We start from the raw sequence: 20,741 nt of genomic DNA on the forward strand, positions 1-20,741 counted from the left end.
TTTGTTGATAATAATCCAACCCAATTCAAAAGTAATAGCAGTGTGCATACCTATAACACCAGGAGAAAGGATGATCTTCACTATGCAGGGTTAAATCTGACTTTGGCACAGAAAGGGGTAAATTATGCTGCCACAAAAGTCTTTGGGCACCTACCAAACAGCATCAAAAGCCTGACAGAGAGCCAACTAACATTTAAAAATAAATTAAAAGAATTTCTAGATGACAACTCCTTCTACTCATTGGCTGAATTTTTAGAGATAAACTAAGTAAAAAAAAAACTTAATCATTAGTGTCATGCAATATTTTGTGTAATGTAATTTCTTGTACAGACATCTTTTATTAACCTGACACGTTCCACATCATTACGAAGTGTCGTAGTCATGATCTATGGAACAAGTATTAATCTAATCTAATCTAATCTAATCTAATCCACTTTTGGAATTCTTGGGCGCATATAAATCCTGTTTCTGTGATTATTAATATACTGACAGTATACATGAAGAATAAGTTGCCATAATTTATAATAAGCAATCATCATCTTTTTTTTGTAAATCTGTTATGGAAATGTGTTTGCAGTGCACATCTAACTGAAGGCTGTTGTTATTTTATCTCAGCCTACTTTATAAATGTAGTAGTGAGCAAGTAATTTATAACACTCCTGTCATTAAGTTCAGACTGCTGCCGCACTGTTTCAATTAATCTTTCATCATTATCATAAATTTTAACAAAAGAAGTAACGAACAATTCTGTAGCAAATAACAAACAAAAAACAACTGATGCTAACCAATAAAACCGAAACGAAATATGGCGATCTGCAAAGGGACGTGTATCAGGAGGAAATGAGCTTGGGGGTCATGTGATCAACAATGGACGGATGACGTTAACCATCAAAACTTTCTTGCCGAGAAACCTGGATGGTACTGTGACATTACGTGACGTGATAGAATTGCTAGCGCGGATGCCGGCATTTGAAATTCCTTGCAGAATGTATATTCATCAAACATTATTACCTTATCCATTATGTTTCTTTTGCTTTCGTAGCTAACAACGTGAGAAACTACTGTAATTTTCTCCTTCATGGAGGTGACATTTCACTTAAAAATTTTATTTACTGAAAGGTGCTTCATTGACTTCTGTTTTTAACTGTATACTGTGGAGATGCCAACTTTATTCTGTGATTGTAAAAACCTAATTAACTTTTGGCGATATTTGATCTCCCTTATGGAATAAAATTCAATGGAAAAATAGCCAAGTCGTCATGGAACATGTGCAATTTGCCACGAAAACAAAGTAAAATAATAAAATAACGTTGAAGAGAAATAAAAGCACGAAAACAGCTATAAATGAATACGTGAGGTGGCGAAAAGAGGTTAATTTTCAATGTAAGCAGGCGACGACACAATTAAAACTTTGTTCCCTTGACGGTGATGTGAAGTGAGGTGACGGGCTGTTGAAGATGAATAGAGATGCAGCCATCTGAAATGCATTGTGGAACGTTTTGACGTGACGTGAAGTATTTTAAAAAGTCCATAAATCTTGAAATAGCAAACAGGATGAAGCACAGAAAGTCTACTGCAAGATTGTCTCTCTAACAGACCGAACATACGGTTTTTATACAGGCCGAAATGATAATATAAACTTATGCACCAAATGTGTCCGGTTCTAGCTTCTAACTTAGGAGATTTCCAGAGTATTTCACTGAACGGCTAGGTCGAGTCATTGGACGCGCCAGTATTTCATTTGTTTATCCAGTACGCGAAAACCTGTGGAGGAGTTTGTTGTCAGTAGCCATCACGTAGATTAGTAAATGTTGAGTTTGACTGTTCAGTGTGTATGTTGCTGTACATAATTTCGAGTCCACAGTACATATGGTTATGTACTTGATAACAAAAAGCTTCTATGTTTATTTTCAAGTGTCACGAACGTTATTATACACAATTTGACAGCTGCGTGTGTGAAATTTCGAAAAGCTTGTGTTAGTTGTAAGGAATATGAAGAGAAGAAATGCCGAATGTGGCAAACTTCGTAGACCTGTCAAACGAAACAAAATAACGGAGGGTATTTATGGAAGGTGAGAGCACTATAGTATATTTGTCATATCAACGAAGCATCTAAAATAATTCAACAATCCTTTTCTTTTTTACTGATTATTAAACATCCGTTGTGTGAGAAAATCGAATCTGATTTGTTTATTGTGCATACTATTGCCGTTTACACGATCTTTAGTGTTGAAATTTTATAGGGTTATTTCGTGGATACAGATGTTAATGTTTCCCGTGTAGATACACAATTTACTAATTTGCGACTTGTGTTTATTCTTGTTTTTCATAACTAGAAATGCTTTGTGAGATGAATAACACTTACGTCAAGTTTACCAGATAATTGTTTCTTTCTGGTGCGATAGTTAAATAGTGGTAGGAAATTGATCATAGTACTTGTGACAGAGTATTTGTAATATAGTGGTGATATCGGAGTTAACCTTTAGTAATATCTGTTTCTTTTCAGTACGTTGCTATATTTAAAGTTCCTCGTGGTATGGGGTGTAGTGCTGCTAGCTGATTTTATTTTGGAGTTCAGATTTGAATTCCTCTTGCCGTTTTGGCTACTTCTTCGAAGTGTTTACGACTCGTTCAAGTTCCAAGGCTTGGTAAGTTCCATGTTTTATAAGATGTTGCTTTAATAGATATGGTGGATATTTAGCGAGATGTTCATGATCAAATCATTGCAGTTTACTGTCTTGTGATTGATGACGGGATACAGTGTCAAAGGATAGTAATTTCACTGACAAAAATACCTCTTTATTGCCTGCAACTACAAGCGGACATTTCCTGTATCATGTCTGTTTTTTTAATTGTGGCGAAACTATTTTTTTCAAGTATACCTATCGTATGAAGGATTTCCTGATCATAGCCTACATAAAGCAAATAATTTAATCTTTCGTAGTGTCTGATAAGGAACAGATATTGGTATATAGTGTCTTTCATAATATTTATGTAGTACTCCATGTGATTAATGGATACTGAAGAAGGAAGGTCATTAGACAGAATATGTTCCTAGATTGAGGGAGTATATTTGCTGTGAATTATGGTAAGTCTAAATCTCAAACCAAACACTTTCATGTGTGGGTGGGAGTTAGAAATGCTATCCTCTGGCATATTAGGCCAGTGACTTAACATTGTGGTGCCTTGTTCGGTAATGTAATTGAAGACCATTAGGGAATTGATAGAAAAGAAACTAAGTATTATTAAGTGGGAATCCCACCATTAAACCACATTTTATAATGTCCCCTGTATAATTACGATTATGTAATGTCAATACTATTAAATGTGACTGTGACATGCTGCAGTACTCCACATACTATTTCCAGTGCCTTCTCTTATGATACATTGTGTGGTGCTGCCAAAATTAAGGTTAACTACCAGTCTACTGTTAGGAAAGAAATATACTACAGTTTTTAAGAGTGCACGATGAACGGGGTGTGGATTTCATCAAATATTGTAATCGGAAATGTGCTGAGATAAAACATTATCTCTGGCATTCTGCCATAATGCGTTATTCCTGGCTATGTGAGGACTGTCCTTTCAGCTTGCAGCCAGTTGATACATTGTGTGATATGGCTAATTGTTAATGGAATTACTGAAAGCATTCTGACGGGTTGTGAGATAACTGTGGTTAGGGTGCAAGGATTCTCATTTGAGAGGCATGAGGCTCAAATCCCTATTCTACCAGTCAAGTATGGATGGTTTTCTGTCAGGTGGTCTAGTTTTGTAGTTGTTCCCCACTCAACACAATCAGTTTTAAATTGTAGGACTTTGTGTGGGGATCATACGGATACTCAAATATTGTGGCTGCATTTCAGAAATTTTAGCCATGTTTGAAGTGCTAATTACATATATGCAGACTGAAGTAACAAATGAAAATTTGTACCAAGACCTGTATTCCAACCAGAGTCACTTGCTCACTATGCAAATGCACTAGCCACCATGCCACCCTGACACAGTGGCTTTGCACAATTGCATGGACTACCCTAGCAAACCTCTCTCCTCAGTCCAAATTCCCATTCACGCCTCAGCCACTGTGCCAGAGTAGCATAGTGGTTAGCGATCTGCTTAGAGAGCAGTACGCAGAGATTTGCGTCCCAATACAAATTTTTGTTTGTCATTTGTATGTATATGTAAACATAATTGTTTGAGGTCCCTGGAACCATATTGTTTGGTTTAATTATTGGATAACTGTCATAAAACTGCAAAATTTGGTGAGATAATTAGCCTACACTGTTTACAGTCTGGTTTTGTCATTTGGTTCACTATTTTTTCTCCAAGTGCTATTCAAATTTGTCGGTAAAATTTGACGCAGCAAAATTTCTCCCAAGTAGAAGTATATGGCTAAAGTGCACTTAATGGTGTCTGCGCCTTTTGCATTGTGTGTCCATATTGGCTGTTTGGTGATGTTGGCAGACATGCCACATTTTACGGTTAGTCTGTATTTATCATGATTTCTTGGCTCAAATTGCAGTATTACGGAAACCCATGCTAAAATTATGGAATTCATTATTTCAGTTATTTTAGTAGTTTGTCAGCACAAAGTTTTTCGTTGCATCTTTTTGTGAATCACTGTTGTTTCAGAAGTAATGTAGACTATATAATACACACAAACACTTCTCTGGGATTAATGGAGACATCTGATCCCACCCGTCGGCTTTGACCTGTGACGTAAAGGTGTTGTGGGGTGTGATGTTATGACAGCGTGGAGTTTAGTTTATGAGTTGGTTGTGTTGTAGATGTTGTCGTGGTGCGGCTGGTGGTGTCCTCTGGTGATGTGGCCATGGTCCAAGTGTTATCTGGTGTATTGGGATCATTTGAGTATTGTTGGTTGTAGTGTGAAGTAATTTGCATTGCCTGTGATTGAAGAACGGAAATTGGTTTAAGTGAGTTATCAGTTAATTTGTCTTTTGTTTATGTGTGCCAGCCACTGTGGCTTATCGGTTCTGGGTGCTTCAATCCGGATCCGCACTGCTGCTACGGTTGCAAGTTCGAATCCTGCCTCAGGCATGGATGTGTGTGGTGTCCTTAGGTTAGTTAGGTTTAAGTAGTACTAAGTCTAGGGGACTGAAGACCTCAGATGTTAAGTCCCATAGTGCTTAGAGACATTTGAACCATTTGTTTATGTGATTTTGGTGTCGATTGGTGTTATTGGTTTGCTGTTTGTTGTGCTGTAAGGTGTTCATTTTATTTATTTATTAACTAATTTATTTTTTCGCTGCTTTTGTTAGGTATGGATACGACATGGTAATTTCACAGTTTGCAGTTGCATGCTGAGATGGGGGAAGACATGATCCCTCATAAAATTTTTGCAAATGTTTGGACTGCTGGCTGAAGTAGTCAAGTGCAGTCTCTCTAAAGAGAATAAGCGATTGGCGAGAGTTCCAGCATCTCAGACCAAGGACTATTACATATGGCAGTACCAAAGGGATAAACTATGGAACTCCATTAGACACGGCAGCTGGTTCGAGACATCTAGGCTGGCCTTTTTTTAAGAGAAGTGTGTTCAAAATATGTGAATTATAGGGATAAGATAAGTTGGGTGGGCTGGGGGTGGTGGTCAAGATAGATGAACCGCAGTTTGGGAAGAGAAAATATGGGAGGGGTAAGTATCTGGTTGGTTTATGGGTGTGGAGGGCTGTTATTTCAGGTGCATCTGGGGGAGGGGGTATGCAGGGAATTGATGGGGTTAATTGAAGAGTATATAGAGGAGGGGTGTGTGGTGCTGTCAGATGCTTTTTATTCGTATAGGGGATTGAAGAAGAGGGGTTACGATCATTTAGTTGTAAACCTTAGTTTAGGGTTCAAGAATTATGAAACTGGGGCATGTACTAATACAGTAGAGAGATTTTTTTTGGGGGGGGGGGGGGTGTTTAAATCAGTCATAGGGAGGGGGAAGAGGTGCTCTTCTAACCTGCAATCTCGTTTAGAAAAATATTGCTGGTGGAAGAGCTTCCCTGGGGAGTATTGCAATTTTTTTGTTAGGCCTGGTAGTAAAATGTATAGGACAAGGGTTTTGAATGTGGAAGGCGGGGCGGGTTGTTGGTTGTGGGTGGGTTGGGAGGGTTTTTTAATTTGTGTGTGTGCGAGCGCGCACACTCACACGGTGGTGGTGATGGGGGGGGGGGGGGGGGGGGGGCTGTGTTTGAGGCTGTGGCTGTGTTTGATTGGGGTTACTGACCTAATGTGTAGGACCCGAATTTTTCGTGGTAAGTAGGCATTTTCTTGAGTTTTTTGTTTGTGAGTTGTGATGTTTTTTGGGGTTTTTCATGTGTTGTTGATACGGTCTTATTTACTGCAGGTGTAGGTGTTTGATGATGTTTTGGTATCGTCACTTGTGGTTGATTTATGTGACTTACAAGATTTATCAAAATTCTTGACCCCAGTTTCGGTATATCTAAATATACCTTCATCAGAAGTAAAGTACACTAAAATCACATCCTGCAGTGGAGATACATGAAACAATTGTGCCAAAGGCGTTGTCAGTAGTTAAAACAATTGTTTTATGTATCTCCACTGTAGCATGTGACTTTTTTGTATTTTACTGCTGATGAAGGTATATTTTTTAGGTATACCGAAACCGTGGTCAAGAATTTTAATAAATCTTTATCCTGCAACGGTTTGGCTGTCATCATTTACCATGAAGAATTTCAACAGTTGCTGTTTTAGCCATGTTCAAAATCTTGACTTGAGGGAAGTATCCCATTCTAATTTTTGTAGTTGTAGATGGGTTTTAGTATCGAGCTGTTGTTGACCTGTATAGGTCAAGGGAATTGTCAGAGTCCAATGTGTCATTGTAGCTCTGTGTGTTTTGGTATCGTCAGTTGTAGTTGATCTATATAGGTCAAGGGAAGTGTTAGATTCCATTGTATGTCATCGTAGGTGTGTTTTGGTATTGTCAGTTGTAATTGATCTATATAGGTCAAGGGAAGTGTCAGATTTCAATTTTTGTTGTTGGTTTTGGGGTATCAATAGTTGTGGTCTGACTATAATTTTTGGGTGTAATTGGTTTTTATTTTGCAGTATCCACAATTGCGGTGGAGCTATGTACGTGAAGGGAAGTGACTGATTCTGGTGAATATTGTGAGTGTAGCGGAATGTGGGAATTTTGTGTTTTTCTGTCGTCATTTTGTGTGGTTTGGGATCATGGTATGTGGTTTTTTATGTTTATACTTAGTTTGTCCCCACCCAAAAACCCCCAATTTCTGCTGCTGATCTCATTAGTTTGATTATATTTTTGGAGGGAGATGTGTTCGTTGTTTTTTTATGTATTTTCGAGTTTGTTGTTGTGTTTATGTGATGACGTCATAGGCATTATATTGGAGATGTTGAGAATGGTCGTTTCCGCCATATTGGTGATGTAATGGGTCAAAGCAGATGGGTGTAATCTGACCCTTATGTAATCACTTTTCCTGCTACAGTGATGCCTTGCTAAATTCATTAATATGGGTGCGTAAACTTAGAGTTGTCTTGTGATTTCACATACTGATGTTCATGGTGTAACATCACTGTCAGTTATAAAAAATTGACTACCATTTATATTAATTCTCATGCTTTGTTAATCTCTTTCAGGCATAGGTAAAGAAATGTAAAGTTTCATATAATCATTCCTCTGTCAGATTATTTTTTATTAGATGTCTATTTCGTGTCTGCACAGTTAGGCCTATGTCACAAGTTTTTGAATGCATCATTAGCAACTGAAATTGCAGCTCCGAAGCAGCTAGCAATGTACTAATTGCTCTGCTCTGTGTTTGCAGATCATTACATTTTTTATCTTTTACAAAGCATATGTAGTGATGTGTGTGTAAATAATGAGTTTCAAGTCATTTTTTTCTTCTTTGAAAATTCCTTTCACTCTGATTACCGATTGATCTTATTTCACACTCTGCTAACATTTCACTTTAAAATAACACTTGCATTTTATATTTTGAAAATGTAACCCTGAGATGTACTTTTTAAATTTCCAGCACCCTTTGTTGTCCCAAATGTTAACATTAGTATTTTGCAGCTGTGGCTTATTAAACTGATAGTTCGGTAATTTTCACATCCGTCAACAGCTGCTTTCTTTGGAATTGGAATTATTATATTCTTCTTGAAGTCTGAGGGTATTGTGCCTGTCTCGTACATCTTGCTCACCAGATGGTAGAGTTTTGTTAGGACTGGCTCTCCCAAGGCAGTCAGTAGTTCTAAAGGAATGTTGTCTACTCCCAGGGCCTTGTTTCGACTCAGGTCTTTCAGTGCTCTATCAAACTCTTCACGCAGTATTGTATCTCCCATTTCATCTTCATCTACATCCTCTTCCATTTCCATAATATTGTCCTCAAGTACATCGCTCTTGTATAGACCCTCTATATACTCCTTCCACCTTTCTGCTTTCCCCTCTTTGCTAAGAACTGGGTTTCCATCTGAGCTCTTGATATTCATACAAGTGGCTCTCTTTTCTCCAAAGGTCTCTTTAATTTTCCTGTAGGCTGTATCTATCTTACCCCTCGTGAGATAAGCCTCTACATCTTTACATTTGTCCTCCAACCATGCCTGCTTAGCCATTTTGCACTTCCTGTTGATCTCATTTTGAGACATTTGTATTCCTTTTTGACTGCTTCATTTACTGCATTTTTATATTTTCTCGTTTCATCAATTAAATTCAATATTTCTTCTGTTACCCAAGGATTTCTACTAGCCCTCGTCTTTTTACCTACTTGATCCTCTGCTGCCTTCGCTACTTCATCCCTCAAAACTACCCATTCTTCTTCTACTGTATTTCTTTCCCCCATTCCTGTCAATTGCTCCCTTATGCTGTCCCTGAAACTCTGTACAACCTCTGGTTTAGTCAGTTTATCCAGGTCCCATCTCCTTAAATTCCCACCTTTTTGCAATTTTTAATCTACAGTTCATAACCAATAGATTGTGGCCAGAGTCCACATCTGCCCCTGGAAATGTCCTACAATTTAAAACCTGGTTTCTAAATCTCTGTCTTACCATTATATAATCTATCTGATACCTTTTAGTATCTCCAGGATTCTTCCATGTATACAACCTTCTTTTATGATTCTTGAACCAAGTGTTAGCTATGATTAAGTTATGCTCTGTGCAAAATTCTACCAGACGGCTTCCTCTTCCATTTCTTAGCCCCAATCCATATTCACCCACTATGTTTCCTTATCTCCCTTTTCCTACTGACGAATTCCAGTCGCCTATGACTATTAAATTTTCGTCTCCCTTCACTACCTGAATAATTTCTTTTATCTCATCATACATTTCTTCAATTTCTTCATCTGCATACCTAGTTAGCATATAAACTTGTACTACTGTTGTAGGCATGGGCTTTATATGTCTTGGCCACTATAATACGTTCACTATGCTGTTTGTAGTAGCTTACCCACATTCCTATTTTTTTTTTATTCATTATTAAACCTACTCCTGCATTACCCCTATTTAATTTTGTATTTATAACCCTGTATTCACCTGACCAGAAGTCTTGTTCCTCCTGCCACCAAACTTCCCTAATTCCCACAATATTTAACTTTAACCTATCCATTTCCCTTTTTAAATTTTCTAACCTACCTGCCCGATTAAGGGATCTGACATTCCACTCTCCGAACTGTAGAATGCCAGTTTTCTCTCTCCTGATAACGACGTCCTCCTGAGTAGTCCCCGCCCGGAGATCCGAATGGGGGACTATTTTACCTCCGGAATATTTTACCCAAGAGGACACCATCATCATTTAACCATACAGTAAAGCTGCATGCCCTCGTGAAAAATTACGGCTGTAGTTTCCCCTTGCTTTCAGCTGTTCGCAGTACCACAACAGCAAGGCCGTTTTGGTTAGTGTTACAAGGCCAGATCAGTCAATCATCCATACTGTTGCCCCTGCAACTACTGAAAAGGCTACTGCCACTTTTCAGGAACCACACGTTTGTCTGGTCTCTCAACAGATACCCTTCCGTTGTGGTTGCATCTAAGGTATGGCTATCTGTATCGTTGAGGCACGCAAGCCTCCCCACCAACGGCAAGGTCCATGGTTCATGGGGGGGGGGGGTTATCAATAATAGTATTGAAATGTACCACTTTCCTTGGAGTCTAGTATGGAAGGAGTTCAGAGATACCCAGACAACTGACTGTAATACTTACAGTGGCTTCAACATTTAACTACATAGTGAAATCCCAGCAGTGTGCTTTTATGCCACACACAGCTCATGCAGAAAAAATACCTTTGTTAAATAATTTTTTCATAATATGGGGCCAAAGTCATAATATATTTTTTTTAAAGTCAGTACTGCCATTAGACTGTTGTTTATTTACAGTGTTACATTTACACTTACACTATCATAATTTTGGCTTCAAAGTGCAATTATAAAGTGTTTTAAGTGTTATAAATTGCCTAAGATGGCATAATGTCATATTAAAATACACTATATACCTTTGTTAAAGTCAGGAATTTTCATCACTTTTGTTTTTAATTATGGTATTATGTTAGCTGAGATCTAGAGCATGTTTTCCTTCAGATTACCAAAGAAGCTTATCGCCTGTGTTCTACCATTATTTCCTTCAGGTCAAAAATTAAATGACATTCAAGACTATATTGTTCTCTGCTCATCTTTATTACAACTGTTCACATCATTGCAGTTTAGTTGGACCAGGTGGTTGGCCAGTGCTTTTCAAGTTAAATGCATCCGGTAAGACAGTTGTTCCGTGTTATTGGCGAGTTGATGTACGCCTAACACACAGCATAAAACATATCCTCATTATTGTACTTGATTGTACTAAAGACAGATTGGCTTCTGCTCCACATGAAACGAAATCCAATGAGGTTCCAGCAAACGTGGAAGAATACATAGTGTAGTGTTTACATGAGGTTTATTCTTATGATGAATGGAGTATAAGATATTTGGTGTGGATTCCTCCCCCACACTTCCCATCCTTCCCTGTCATAGTCACCCTATCCTGCCTCACTAGGTAACCAGCACTTGTAGCCTGTCCGCATGGTGGGGTTGTTATGTACCCACCTGGCTGAGCCCCCTGTCAACAAAGGGATCACACTTCCGATGCCTGAGCTATCACCTCTCCATGTATGCCCAGGAGTGGTTGCTTGTCAATGTGGAGCATTGTAACTCCTATAAAGGGGCAGATGCTTTGAGTATCAGACGTATATCAAGTTCAAAAAAGTTGGCCATTCTTCTATGGCTGTCTCTTTGGTTAGTAAGGGATCATTTAATGCTGCTTTGTATGACCTGGTGGCTTTCCATTTCCAGACCACACCTGGGTGCGGGCAAGGCTCGCCAGCTTGGAGTGAAACACTTTCCCTGCTACCTGGTCTGCACTAAGACTGACAGGGACACTTTCACTGCCACCAAGCCATTATGTTTTGTGGTATGTATTGAAGACAAAGTTTGGCGAAGTGAAGTCTCTCAGTAAGATGCGGTTGGGTTCGCTGTTGATCAAAACTACTTCTGCTGCCCAGTCTGCAGCTCTTTGTGCTTGTGACCATCTTGGTGACATATCGGTGTCCACTACTTTCCATCAGCCTTTGAATATGGTTCAGGGAGGCATTTTTCATAGGGACCTCATTCTTCAAACTGTAACTCCAGGCCAATCTGGAATGACTGGGTGTTCATTTTGTTTGGTGTGTTCAGAGAAGTCATAAGTACAATCACACTGATATTGGCACCCTTATTGTGGCATTTGCAGTTTGATACCCTCCCAGTGGAGGTCATGTTATGTGTTATTGGTGTAACACGAAGTTGTACGTCCCACCACCCGTGAAGTGTTTTCAGTGCTTGCTTTTGGGGCACATGTCTTTCCAGTATACAGCAGACCTTCTATGTGTTGAATGTGTTGGTGAGGGGCCCTTTGTGTTTCACAACCCATTTGTTTTGATTGTCTCAACCATCATTCTCCATGCTTGCCAGTTTGTCCAGTTTATAGGAAACAAAAGGAGGTAAAGGAGTACAAGTCCCTGAATCATTTATCTTAGGCTGAGGCTTGTTACAAATATGACCGACTCTAGCCCGTGTGAATGGCATGCCTCTGTTATGTTCTTTACCCCCCTTCCCACCTCCTTATACCTGCCCATTGCCCTCTCCTCTCCCCACCCCCCTTCCCCCTATGGTTTGCATCCCTTTTCTCTGTGTGCATCCCTTTTCTCTGTGTGCACCTACCTCTCCCTGGCTGGAGAAAAGTCCCACTTCTTCGGCCCCTCCCCCCACCCCTCCTTCCCTTCATAGCCCCTCCCAGGCTGAAGGCCTGCTGCCACCCCTCGGCTGCTGGACCCGCAGTCTGTCTACTCCGAGGTCGCTCACTCCTTCTCAGTTCCGGATCTTGCAGAAGGGTGCTCTTCGTCTGTGTCCTGCCCTCTGCATCCTATGAAAGAGTAGAAAGGGAAACAGACGACCTCTCCTCCCTCACAACCTTAGCCTGACCTTTTGCTTATGGATGGCACCGTTGGTAACGGATGGTGTCCAGCCAGTGTGATTGGCTCCAGCTCGTTTACCTCCTATTTAGATTCCTATTTTGTGCGTATTTGACGAGACTGTAGTGGATACTACTGTCACTTCTTGGAGTTGCAGTTCCTTACTTTCTTTTACTCAGCAACTTATGTCATTCTCCAGGAATCTCATTTTACTGATGTTCACTCACTTACTGTCCATGGGTTCCAAGCTTTCTGTCAGAGCAAGGTTAGCCCTTTGATGGCTTCCAGTGCAGTTTGCATGTTGGTCCATACAGGTGTTGTTAGTACAAGGATCCCTCTTCGTACCACAGTGGAAGTAGTTGCCATCCGATCCACTTGCTCTCAGTGGTCATGGTTTGCAATCTCTATCTCCCTTCAGACAGACCACCTACACCTGCTGCCGTAACTGCCCCCTTCAACAACCCAATCCTCCCTTTCTGCTCCTTGGGGATTTTAATGCCCATCACCTTTTGTGGGGTAGTGTTTATTCATCTAGATGAGGGCTTTTCATTGATCAATTTCATGCAGACGAAGTATGTGCCTTCTTAATGATCTTTCCAGGTGATCTCACAGAACACCTCACGATCCATCTTGCAATGGCGTTGGTGACAGCCTCCTATCCTTTTGCCTCCCTCCTCCACAAACAGCAGGCTGAAGCTTTCTACTTATGTTTTACCCTTTGTCAGGTAGAACCCTACAATGAATCTTTCACGAAATGGGAACTTCTACTGACCCTTTCTTCTTCCCATGATTCAGCCCCTGGCCCCAATTCTATCCATAACCAATTGCTTCAACACCTCAGTCATCCACAATGACCATATCTCATCCAGGTGTTTAACAGTATTTGACTCCAAGAAATTTTCCCCACTCAATGGGTCAGCGAATCTCGGGACCTTTTGTCCCCTTACCAGTGTGGCTTTCTGGAGGGACAATTTTCGATTGGAAACCGTAGTTCAGCAGGCCTTTACTCACTGCTGCAATCACATAGGAGTTTCCTTCAATCTTCATAAGACCTACGACATGTCTTGGTGCCGTCATATTCTCCTTACGTTCTCTGTGTGGGGTTTTCAGGGCCCCCTCCCTATTTTTATTTACCAGTTCCTGTCCCACCAGTCATTCGGAGTCTGGGTTGACACTGTTTTCAGCTCTCTGCAGACCCAGGAGAATGGAGTTCCATGGGGCTCTGTATTATGTGCCCTTGTTTTACTCGTTGCTATTAATGGACTTGTAGCTGCCACTGGACTGTTGGTCATCTGTGCTCTGTCTGTGGATGATTTCCGTATTTGGGTTAGCTCCCACTTGGTGGCCTCTGTGGAATGTCAGCTCCAGGGTGCCATCTGATGCACCTCCATGTGGACACACTCGCAAGATTTTCAGTTCTCTCTGCGTAAGTTGAGGGCGTTGCATTTATGTCGATGTAGTGTGTCCGCCCTGATCCGGAACTCTACCTCAATGCCCAACTCCTGACCGTGGTCCCCCAGTTCCGTTCCTTGGGTCTTCTTTTCGACAACAATTGTGCTTGGTTGTCCTATATCCAGTGGCTGGCTGTTTTCGTAAACTCGGTGTTTTTGCTTCCTTGCCCACACCTCTTGTGTCTTGGGTTGTTTGACCCTTATCTACCTTTACTGAGTGTTTGTTCTGTCTCGTCTGCACAATGGTTGTCAATTTTATTACTTGCTATCCCACCATGCTGCTCCTCTTGGACCCAGTACACAGTCGTATCTGTTTAGCCACTGGTGCCTTTCGCACTAGCCCTGTCAATAGTCTTTTGGTTGATGCTGGGACCCCTCTCCTTTCAGTTCAGTGGTCCGAGCTCCTGGTTTCCTAAGCCATCAGTATCTGCTTTTCACCTGCTTACCTGTCACATTTTATTCATGTTGTGGCTTCGTGATGTCTCCCAATTGCTACCTGCCATCGGGAGGGTTTACAGGTTGGTTTCCGCCTCGCTTCTCTCCACTTCTATTTCCATCTCTCGTCCTTGTCCTCATTCCAATGTTCTCTCCTCATCATCCCTCTTTGGTTATTTTCTTGGCTGCAGATTTGTATGGATTTCTTCTGGGATGTGGAAGTGTCCATCACTTCTTTGGCATTCTGTTTTTTGTTCAGAACACACTTACAGGGGTTCAGGATGCCATTGTTTTTTGAGACTGATGACACTGATTTCCTCAGTCATGGATCGGCTCTTGGGAGGCTACCCCTTTGCCTAATAAACATTATGCAAACAAAGAGACTCGCCATGTGGCATTCTTTCCCCTGTCTCTCCTGGTGGGAATCTCCCACCCTCTTCCATCTTCGTATTGGCCATTCTAGGTTGACGGTTTTTTTACTTCAGTCAGTTCTCTCCTGTCCCCTCCTGAGATCCATAATTTGCTGGACTGCTTCATTTTTTGGGCATTCAAACTAGATATGCTCTGTCTTCTTTATTGCCCCAGGTGTTAATGAATCACACTTGCATAGTTATGTCTGTCCTACATTTTCTTTGTGGAAGACGTTTGTTGTTCCAGGTTTAAGTCCTTGAATATCCCTCTGATATTGGAGTCCCTCAGTTAGCATTGGTGTTGGTTACTGAGGCTTTGGCCTGGCCTGTACACCAGCCAGGTTGTGCCTGCCTTTTGCCTTTTCCCATATGTTTTGTCTGGTCTGTTGTGCAATTTTGTTCCCCTTTCCTTGTGTCTTCTTCCCGATGTATTCCCCATTGTGTCATGATCGTGGAATGGTGTGGGTGGTTGGTATGGATCGATGTCGGTGCTGGTGCTTCAATGTGCATAGCTTTTCAGGGGCATTCGTCCTCTTGTTGGTTCTCCCTTCTGCCACTCCCCTCCTGTTCTTTCCTCGTCCTGCTGCCCCAACGTTCCTTTACCTCTTTGTTTGCTAGTTTTCCCTTCACCTTGACTGGGCAATGTTGTTCTTTCCTTTTGTTTCTGCCACCTTAGATCATAGGGCTGAAGACCTTACTGATTGGTCCCCAATCCCAATCAACTAACCAACCAACCATCTCTTCCTGCCCCTTCTCTCCTTACATGTCTCGTTCTGTCCCCTCCTGCCCTACTCTTTCCCTGTTGGTCCTCTCTTGGCGTGCTCTCCCCCCTATCCATCCCCTCCCTTCACCTATCCATCCCCTCCTCTTCCCTTATCCATCCCCTCCTGCACTCCTCTCCCCCGTCCATCCCCTCATGCCCTGCTGTCCCCTCATCAATCTCCTTCTCTGTCCGCCATGGCCATCCACACATGTAGCACCTGCAAAACAGGCTAATAAAGCAGGTTGAAACTACTCTCGCAATGGAATGGGCATATTGTGCATAGTAGATTACACATCAGGGGCTTAAAAACAGTTTTTTGAGTGACGAGTAGGCTGCGTTGTGTAGCAGGTTGTTAAGACACACTACACCAACACAACACATGTGATGGGCAGGGCAACCTACACGTTGGGAGCTGGAAAACTGTTCCTTGCCCCTGGCACGTAGGCTGCCCTGTAAAGCGAGTCAATAAGGCCAGCCAATACTATTACCATGGAAAACATCTGTGAAGGTAGCTTCTATGGCAGGGGCTCAGAAAACACATTTTTGCCTATATCTCTAGTTTTGTTGGAGCTGATACATGGGAATTTTGCTATTTGTGTGACCTGCAGCTACAACACCTGCCAGTTGAACGGGATACCATATTGACTGTTTTAAACACAAATTTTGCCCAATTGTACGATATTTGCTGAAATTTTTAAGGTAATTTGCCAGAGTTTCATTGATCTGTCTCAAATTTTTCGGGTTGTTATGAATCTTCTTTGAAAAGGTTCACAATATGATATTTGCAGGGATTCTAACATTATCAGCAAATAGGCATTGTGATGAAGATCAGTTGTGCATCCATCACTGAGTCTCCGATCAGACTGACTCAATGAAAGTTCATTTTCTCCAACATATAGCAGCCTTATATTGGAATTATACATCAGTAAATGACAACCTGAAGCATCCAGTTTACCAAAAGAACACTTTGATGAATCTTCTTACTCGCCGAATCCACCAAGTGTTCAAATCAATAGTATATTTCATGCACCAAAATAAAGTTTGATTAATTTTTTAGCCCCTCAGGGGGTTCACAAGTCTCTTGTGGTCCCCTGAAGACTCATGCTCTTTGGTGAATTCATGCTTGGCTACTAAAGGGCTCCAGGCTTTGCAGCACATTGTCCCTTCTGTGTTGCGTGTCTATCCTCCTGCTATTCTTTTTTCCTCCCTTGGGGAACATGTCTGCAATATTTCTGGGAGTGTGTTCTGAATTTTCAGTAGTCTGGCATCAAAACAGACCTTTTTAAAATCTTTTTTCTTCATTTTACATCTCCTATCCTTCCTCTGCCTCGGTGTTCGAGGTTCCTTTTTATTTCTTCTCCCTGCATGTGCACAGAAAGGCCAGCCCACGTGTCTGGCTTGTAACAAGTGACTGAGTAACGCATAATTCTCAGCCCTGGGTCAACAGGTAGGGTTTGCACACTTCTCCTGGTACAGGCTAGGGCAGGTATGAGTGATTGTCTGTCCCAAATTGCCAATTGATCCCTCCATCAGAAGTGGTGTGAAGAATCACCTAAGGCAGGTGACCCCCACCCCCCAACCTCTGAGGGGCCCCCCAGTTGGAAGGTGAATGCCATCGGAGATGCTGGCAATCATGGGAGATTTTCTCACAGTGATCCAATCACCTTCTCAGTCTATGTCTGCTAAACATAAACAAAATGAGTCTAAAGATTCAAAGACTTTCCCAGCTGCATCTTAGTTCCTTGTGGTTTCATTTACTGAAGATGGTCAGTCCTTCGCTACGGTTAATCCGTTAATATTCGGAAAGGTGTTGATGTAATTGCAGTCCCTGTGACATCCTGCTCTTATTTACATAATAGCACTTTGCTTTTGGAGACTAATTGTGACTATCAAGGACAAAAACTTCTTGCAGCTCTGCTCCTCCATGGCTACCCTGTTTGTGTCTAGGCCCATCGAACACTGAATTCTTTGTGTGGTGTTATTTTTATGCTGGGCTGCTCAGTGGTCTGACTTAAGGAGAAATCCAAACTTATCCCTCTGATGAGGGCGTCACTGCAGTCCATTGGGTGATGAAAAAGATTTATGCCTCCTTAGTGCGTATATGCACTCTTCCCCCCCCCCCCCCCCCTCCCCACTCATGTTTGATAGAGTAGTGCTTCCATCAAAAATCAGAGCTTACTGAACACAATGTGCTGCTACCAGTGTCAACATTACAACCCTACTCGAAAGTCCTGTTGAAACTCGGCCGAATGTGTTACTTGTGGTAGGGTTACTCGTGAGGTTGATTGTCCATCTCCTTCTCCCAGCTGTACAAATTGCAATGGCGACTATGCATCCTAATCCCAAGAATGTCCCGTGTATCTTGATGAGTAGTCCATCCAGGAGGTCTTAGTGAAGGAAAAAGTGCCTTACCCTGTCACTCACAAGTTGTTGTCTGGTCGACAGTGCTGTGTTTTACCATCTGGCATTTAAAGTACCATTCTTGCTACACCTCACTCCAGAAAGATCACGGCCATGCAAACTCACGACCTCAAATTCATTACCTTGCTTCTAAAATCGCCCAATGTCACAGTAACGTCCCATCTCCTTCTGCTCCAGTTGTGCAACGAATCACCAGATTTTTGCCTCTTGCAGCAAAATCACTTGCTACACAACTGGCAGGCTGGAAAGGACAGAAGGAATACTTCTGTGAAGACTTTTTATGTCCCTCCAGCCAGCAACCATCTGAATCTTCATCTTCCAACCACAAAGGCTCCAAGATATCAAAGACAAATGGTCTTCTTCTTTGCCGACTTGGAGATCCTCTGCAACAGTGTCATTGCATGATACCCTAAGCTGGCTGACCTCTGTTTCGCCGGTGCACACCGCCTACCTTTTTATTGTCCTGGAGTCTGCAGACCGACTGAGAGAGAATGCAGACACCTCTGTAGACCTCATTGAGCAGGATCCTTGAGCCTCTGCACCTTGTAGCAGTGTCTTTGAAGACTGACCCTCGCAGCTGCTAAAGGTGACAACCCTTAATTTTTCCTCCTCTCCCTTTCCCCATAATGACTCTTCTACGATGGAACGTTCAGTGTTAGATCCAACAAGGAGGAATTGCGGCTGCTCTTGGAATCGCAGCAGCCATTTGGTTCTACCTCCAGGAAACAAAATTGCATCCTCACAATTATCTTGACATGTCGCTTATCTTTCCTGTCCGCATTAACCTGCAACCTCGAGGACAGCATTCCACCTTATTGGGGGGGGGGGGGGGGTAGTGCTGCTCATCTGGGATGATGTTCATAGTCAAACCATATCACTGAGCACCCAGCTACAAGATGTTGTGGTCCCCATTTTCCTTCCTCACTTCACCTTCTCTCTTTGTATCGTCTGCATCCTGCCACCAGTTGCTCTGCTGATGCCTGCACTGTTAACTCCCCACGTATGCCAAGGGGTAGATGCCTACTCCCAGTAATGGCCAGCCCCCTGCGGGTTCGGGGGTTAGAATAGGCCCGCGGTATTCCTGCCTGTCGTAAGAGGCAACTAAAAGGAGTCTCAAACTTTTCGGCCTTGTATGATGGTCCCCTGTTGGGTTTGACCTCCATCTCTCAAAATTTTCTGATGAGCGAGCCGATTGGGGAAGGGCGCCTTACTTGGTGCATTGTGTCCATCTTGCGATCAGACCTTTCGCCAGCTTATACACCGTTGAACTGCAGTCCTGTCCGCTCTCCATCTCTTGGGCATGACTCTTTTTCTGCGTGCAGATAACACCTTGCACTGTGCAGTGCCTCTTTCTGCACCGACGGCGACCATGGACCACATGTTACCTACATCCAGCACGGTAGCCAGTCCGTTGTGGTGGGGCCGCCATGTACCCTGTTGGTTGTAGCCCCCTGACAACACAGGGATTGCTCTACTGATGCCTGCGCCGTTAACTCCCCACGTACGCCAAGGAGTAGATGCCTATCCACCTGGGGTATCGGGACTCCCGGCAACGGCCATCCTGCCAGGTGGCTCTTGCCGTGGCTGGGTGGCGCCCGTGGGGAGGGCCCTTGGTCGGAGTAGGTGGCATCAGGGCGGATGACCCGCAATGAAGCGTGGTACATCGTCTCTCGCTGGTGGCCAGCCGCCAGCAGTCTCTAAGCGTTCTCGGGCTCAGTTTAAGGCTCAGAAGTACGATCCGAAAACGTTCCCCTCCCTGGCCACACCGTGTGAGGAACGTAAGTCTCAGGATGGCAGTAGCAGTTATTCGCCCCGCTTCTTAGTTTGTACGAGGGTTGATGGGGAGTCTTTTCTCTCCACAAAGCCTCAGTTCTTCGTCGAGCATTTAGAGGACAAGTTTAGGGAGGTGGAGGGCTTGTCAAAAGTGCGCTCTGGGTCATTCCTGATACAAACGGCATCCTCTGCCCAGTCACGACGGTTACTCGCTTGTGACAAGTTGGGGGATGTTGGGTGTTACGATCACACCCCATAAGAGTTTAAATATGGTCCAGGGAGTTATTTACCATAGGGATCTTCTTTTGCAGTCTGATGAAGAGCTGCGCGCCAATTTAGAGCGCCGAGGTGTACATTTTGTCCGGCGCGTTCATCGGGGTCCGAAGGATAATCAGATTGCTACCGGTGCCTTCATCTTGGCCTTCGAAGGGGATACATTACCGGAAAAAGTCAAGGTGATGGTCTACCGATGTGACATTAAGCCCTATATCCCTCCCCCGATGCGGTGCTTTAAGTGCTGGAAGTTCGGCCATATGTCTTCTCGCTGCACTTCCAGCCTTACATGTCGAGATTGCGGACGCCCATCACATCCCAATACTCCATGTGCCCCGCCTCCCATCTGTGTCAACTGCGGGGAGCACCATTCACCTTGCTCGCCAGACTGCCGAATTTTCCAGAAAGAGCGTAAAATCATGGAATAAAAGACCCTGGACCGACTAACCTATACTAAGGCCAAGAGGAAATACGAGACTCCATCCTGTGAGAATGGCATCTTCCTATGCTGCTGCTACAACACCTGTGCTAGCCCCGTCTGTTTCTCCAATTGTGGCCGGATCGACGAGTAGTAAAACTCCTCTTGCCCCTCGCCAGTGGGGGGCTCTACCCACTGGGTTGCTCCTGCGCCACCTACCTCAGGAGCAACACCATCCCACCCATCGGGAACATCCGTCTCCACTTCTAAGCCGGAGAAGTGTCCAACTTCTTCGGCTTCCCACGCTCGCAAGGGGTCCCTTGGGTCCCTCCCTTCCCAGGTTTCC

General features: G+C 43.0%; 1 protein-coding gene across 1 annotated transcript in view; it reads left to right on the forward strand.

Annotated features, from left to right (window-relative positions):
• The first annotated feature begins 1,468 nt into the window (after positions 1-1,468).
• The window catches only part of LOC126272447 (macoilin), a 136,913-nt gene continuing 117,640 nt past the window's right edge, over positions 1,469-20,741 (forward strand). Inside the window, exons 1-2 of the mRNA XM_049975322.1 lie at positions 1,469-2,072; positions 2,507-2,648. Of these exons, the coding sequence (XP_049831279.1) occupies positions 1,993-2,072; positions 2,507-2,648 (222 nt within the window). The 5' untranslated portion in view covers positions 1,469-1,992. The remainder of the gene's footprint in view (positions 2,073-2,506; positions 2,649-20,741) is intronic.

The sequence above is a fragment of the Schistocerca gregaria genome, chromosome 5, assembly GCF_023897955.1.
Source record: "Schistocerca gregaria isolate iqSchGreg1 chromosome 5, iqSchGreg1.2, whole genome shotgun sequence".
NCBI classification, from domain to species: Eukaryota; Metazoa; Arthropoda; class Insecta; order Orthoptera; family Acrididae; genus Schistocerca; species Schistocerca gregaria.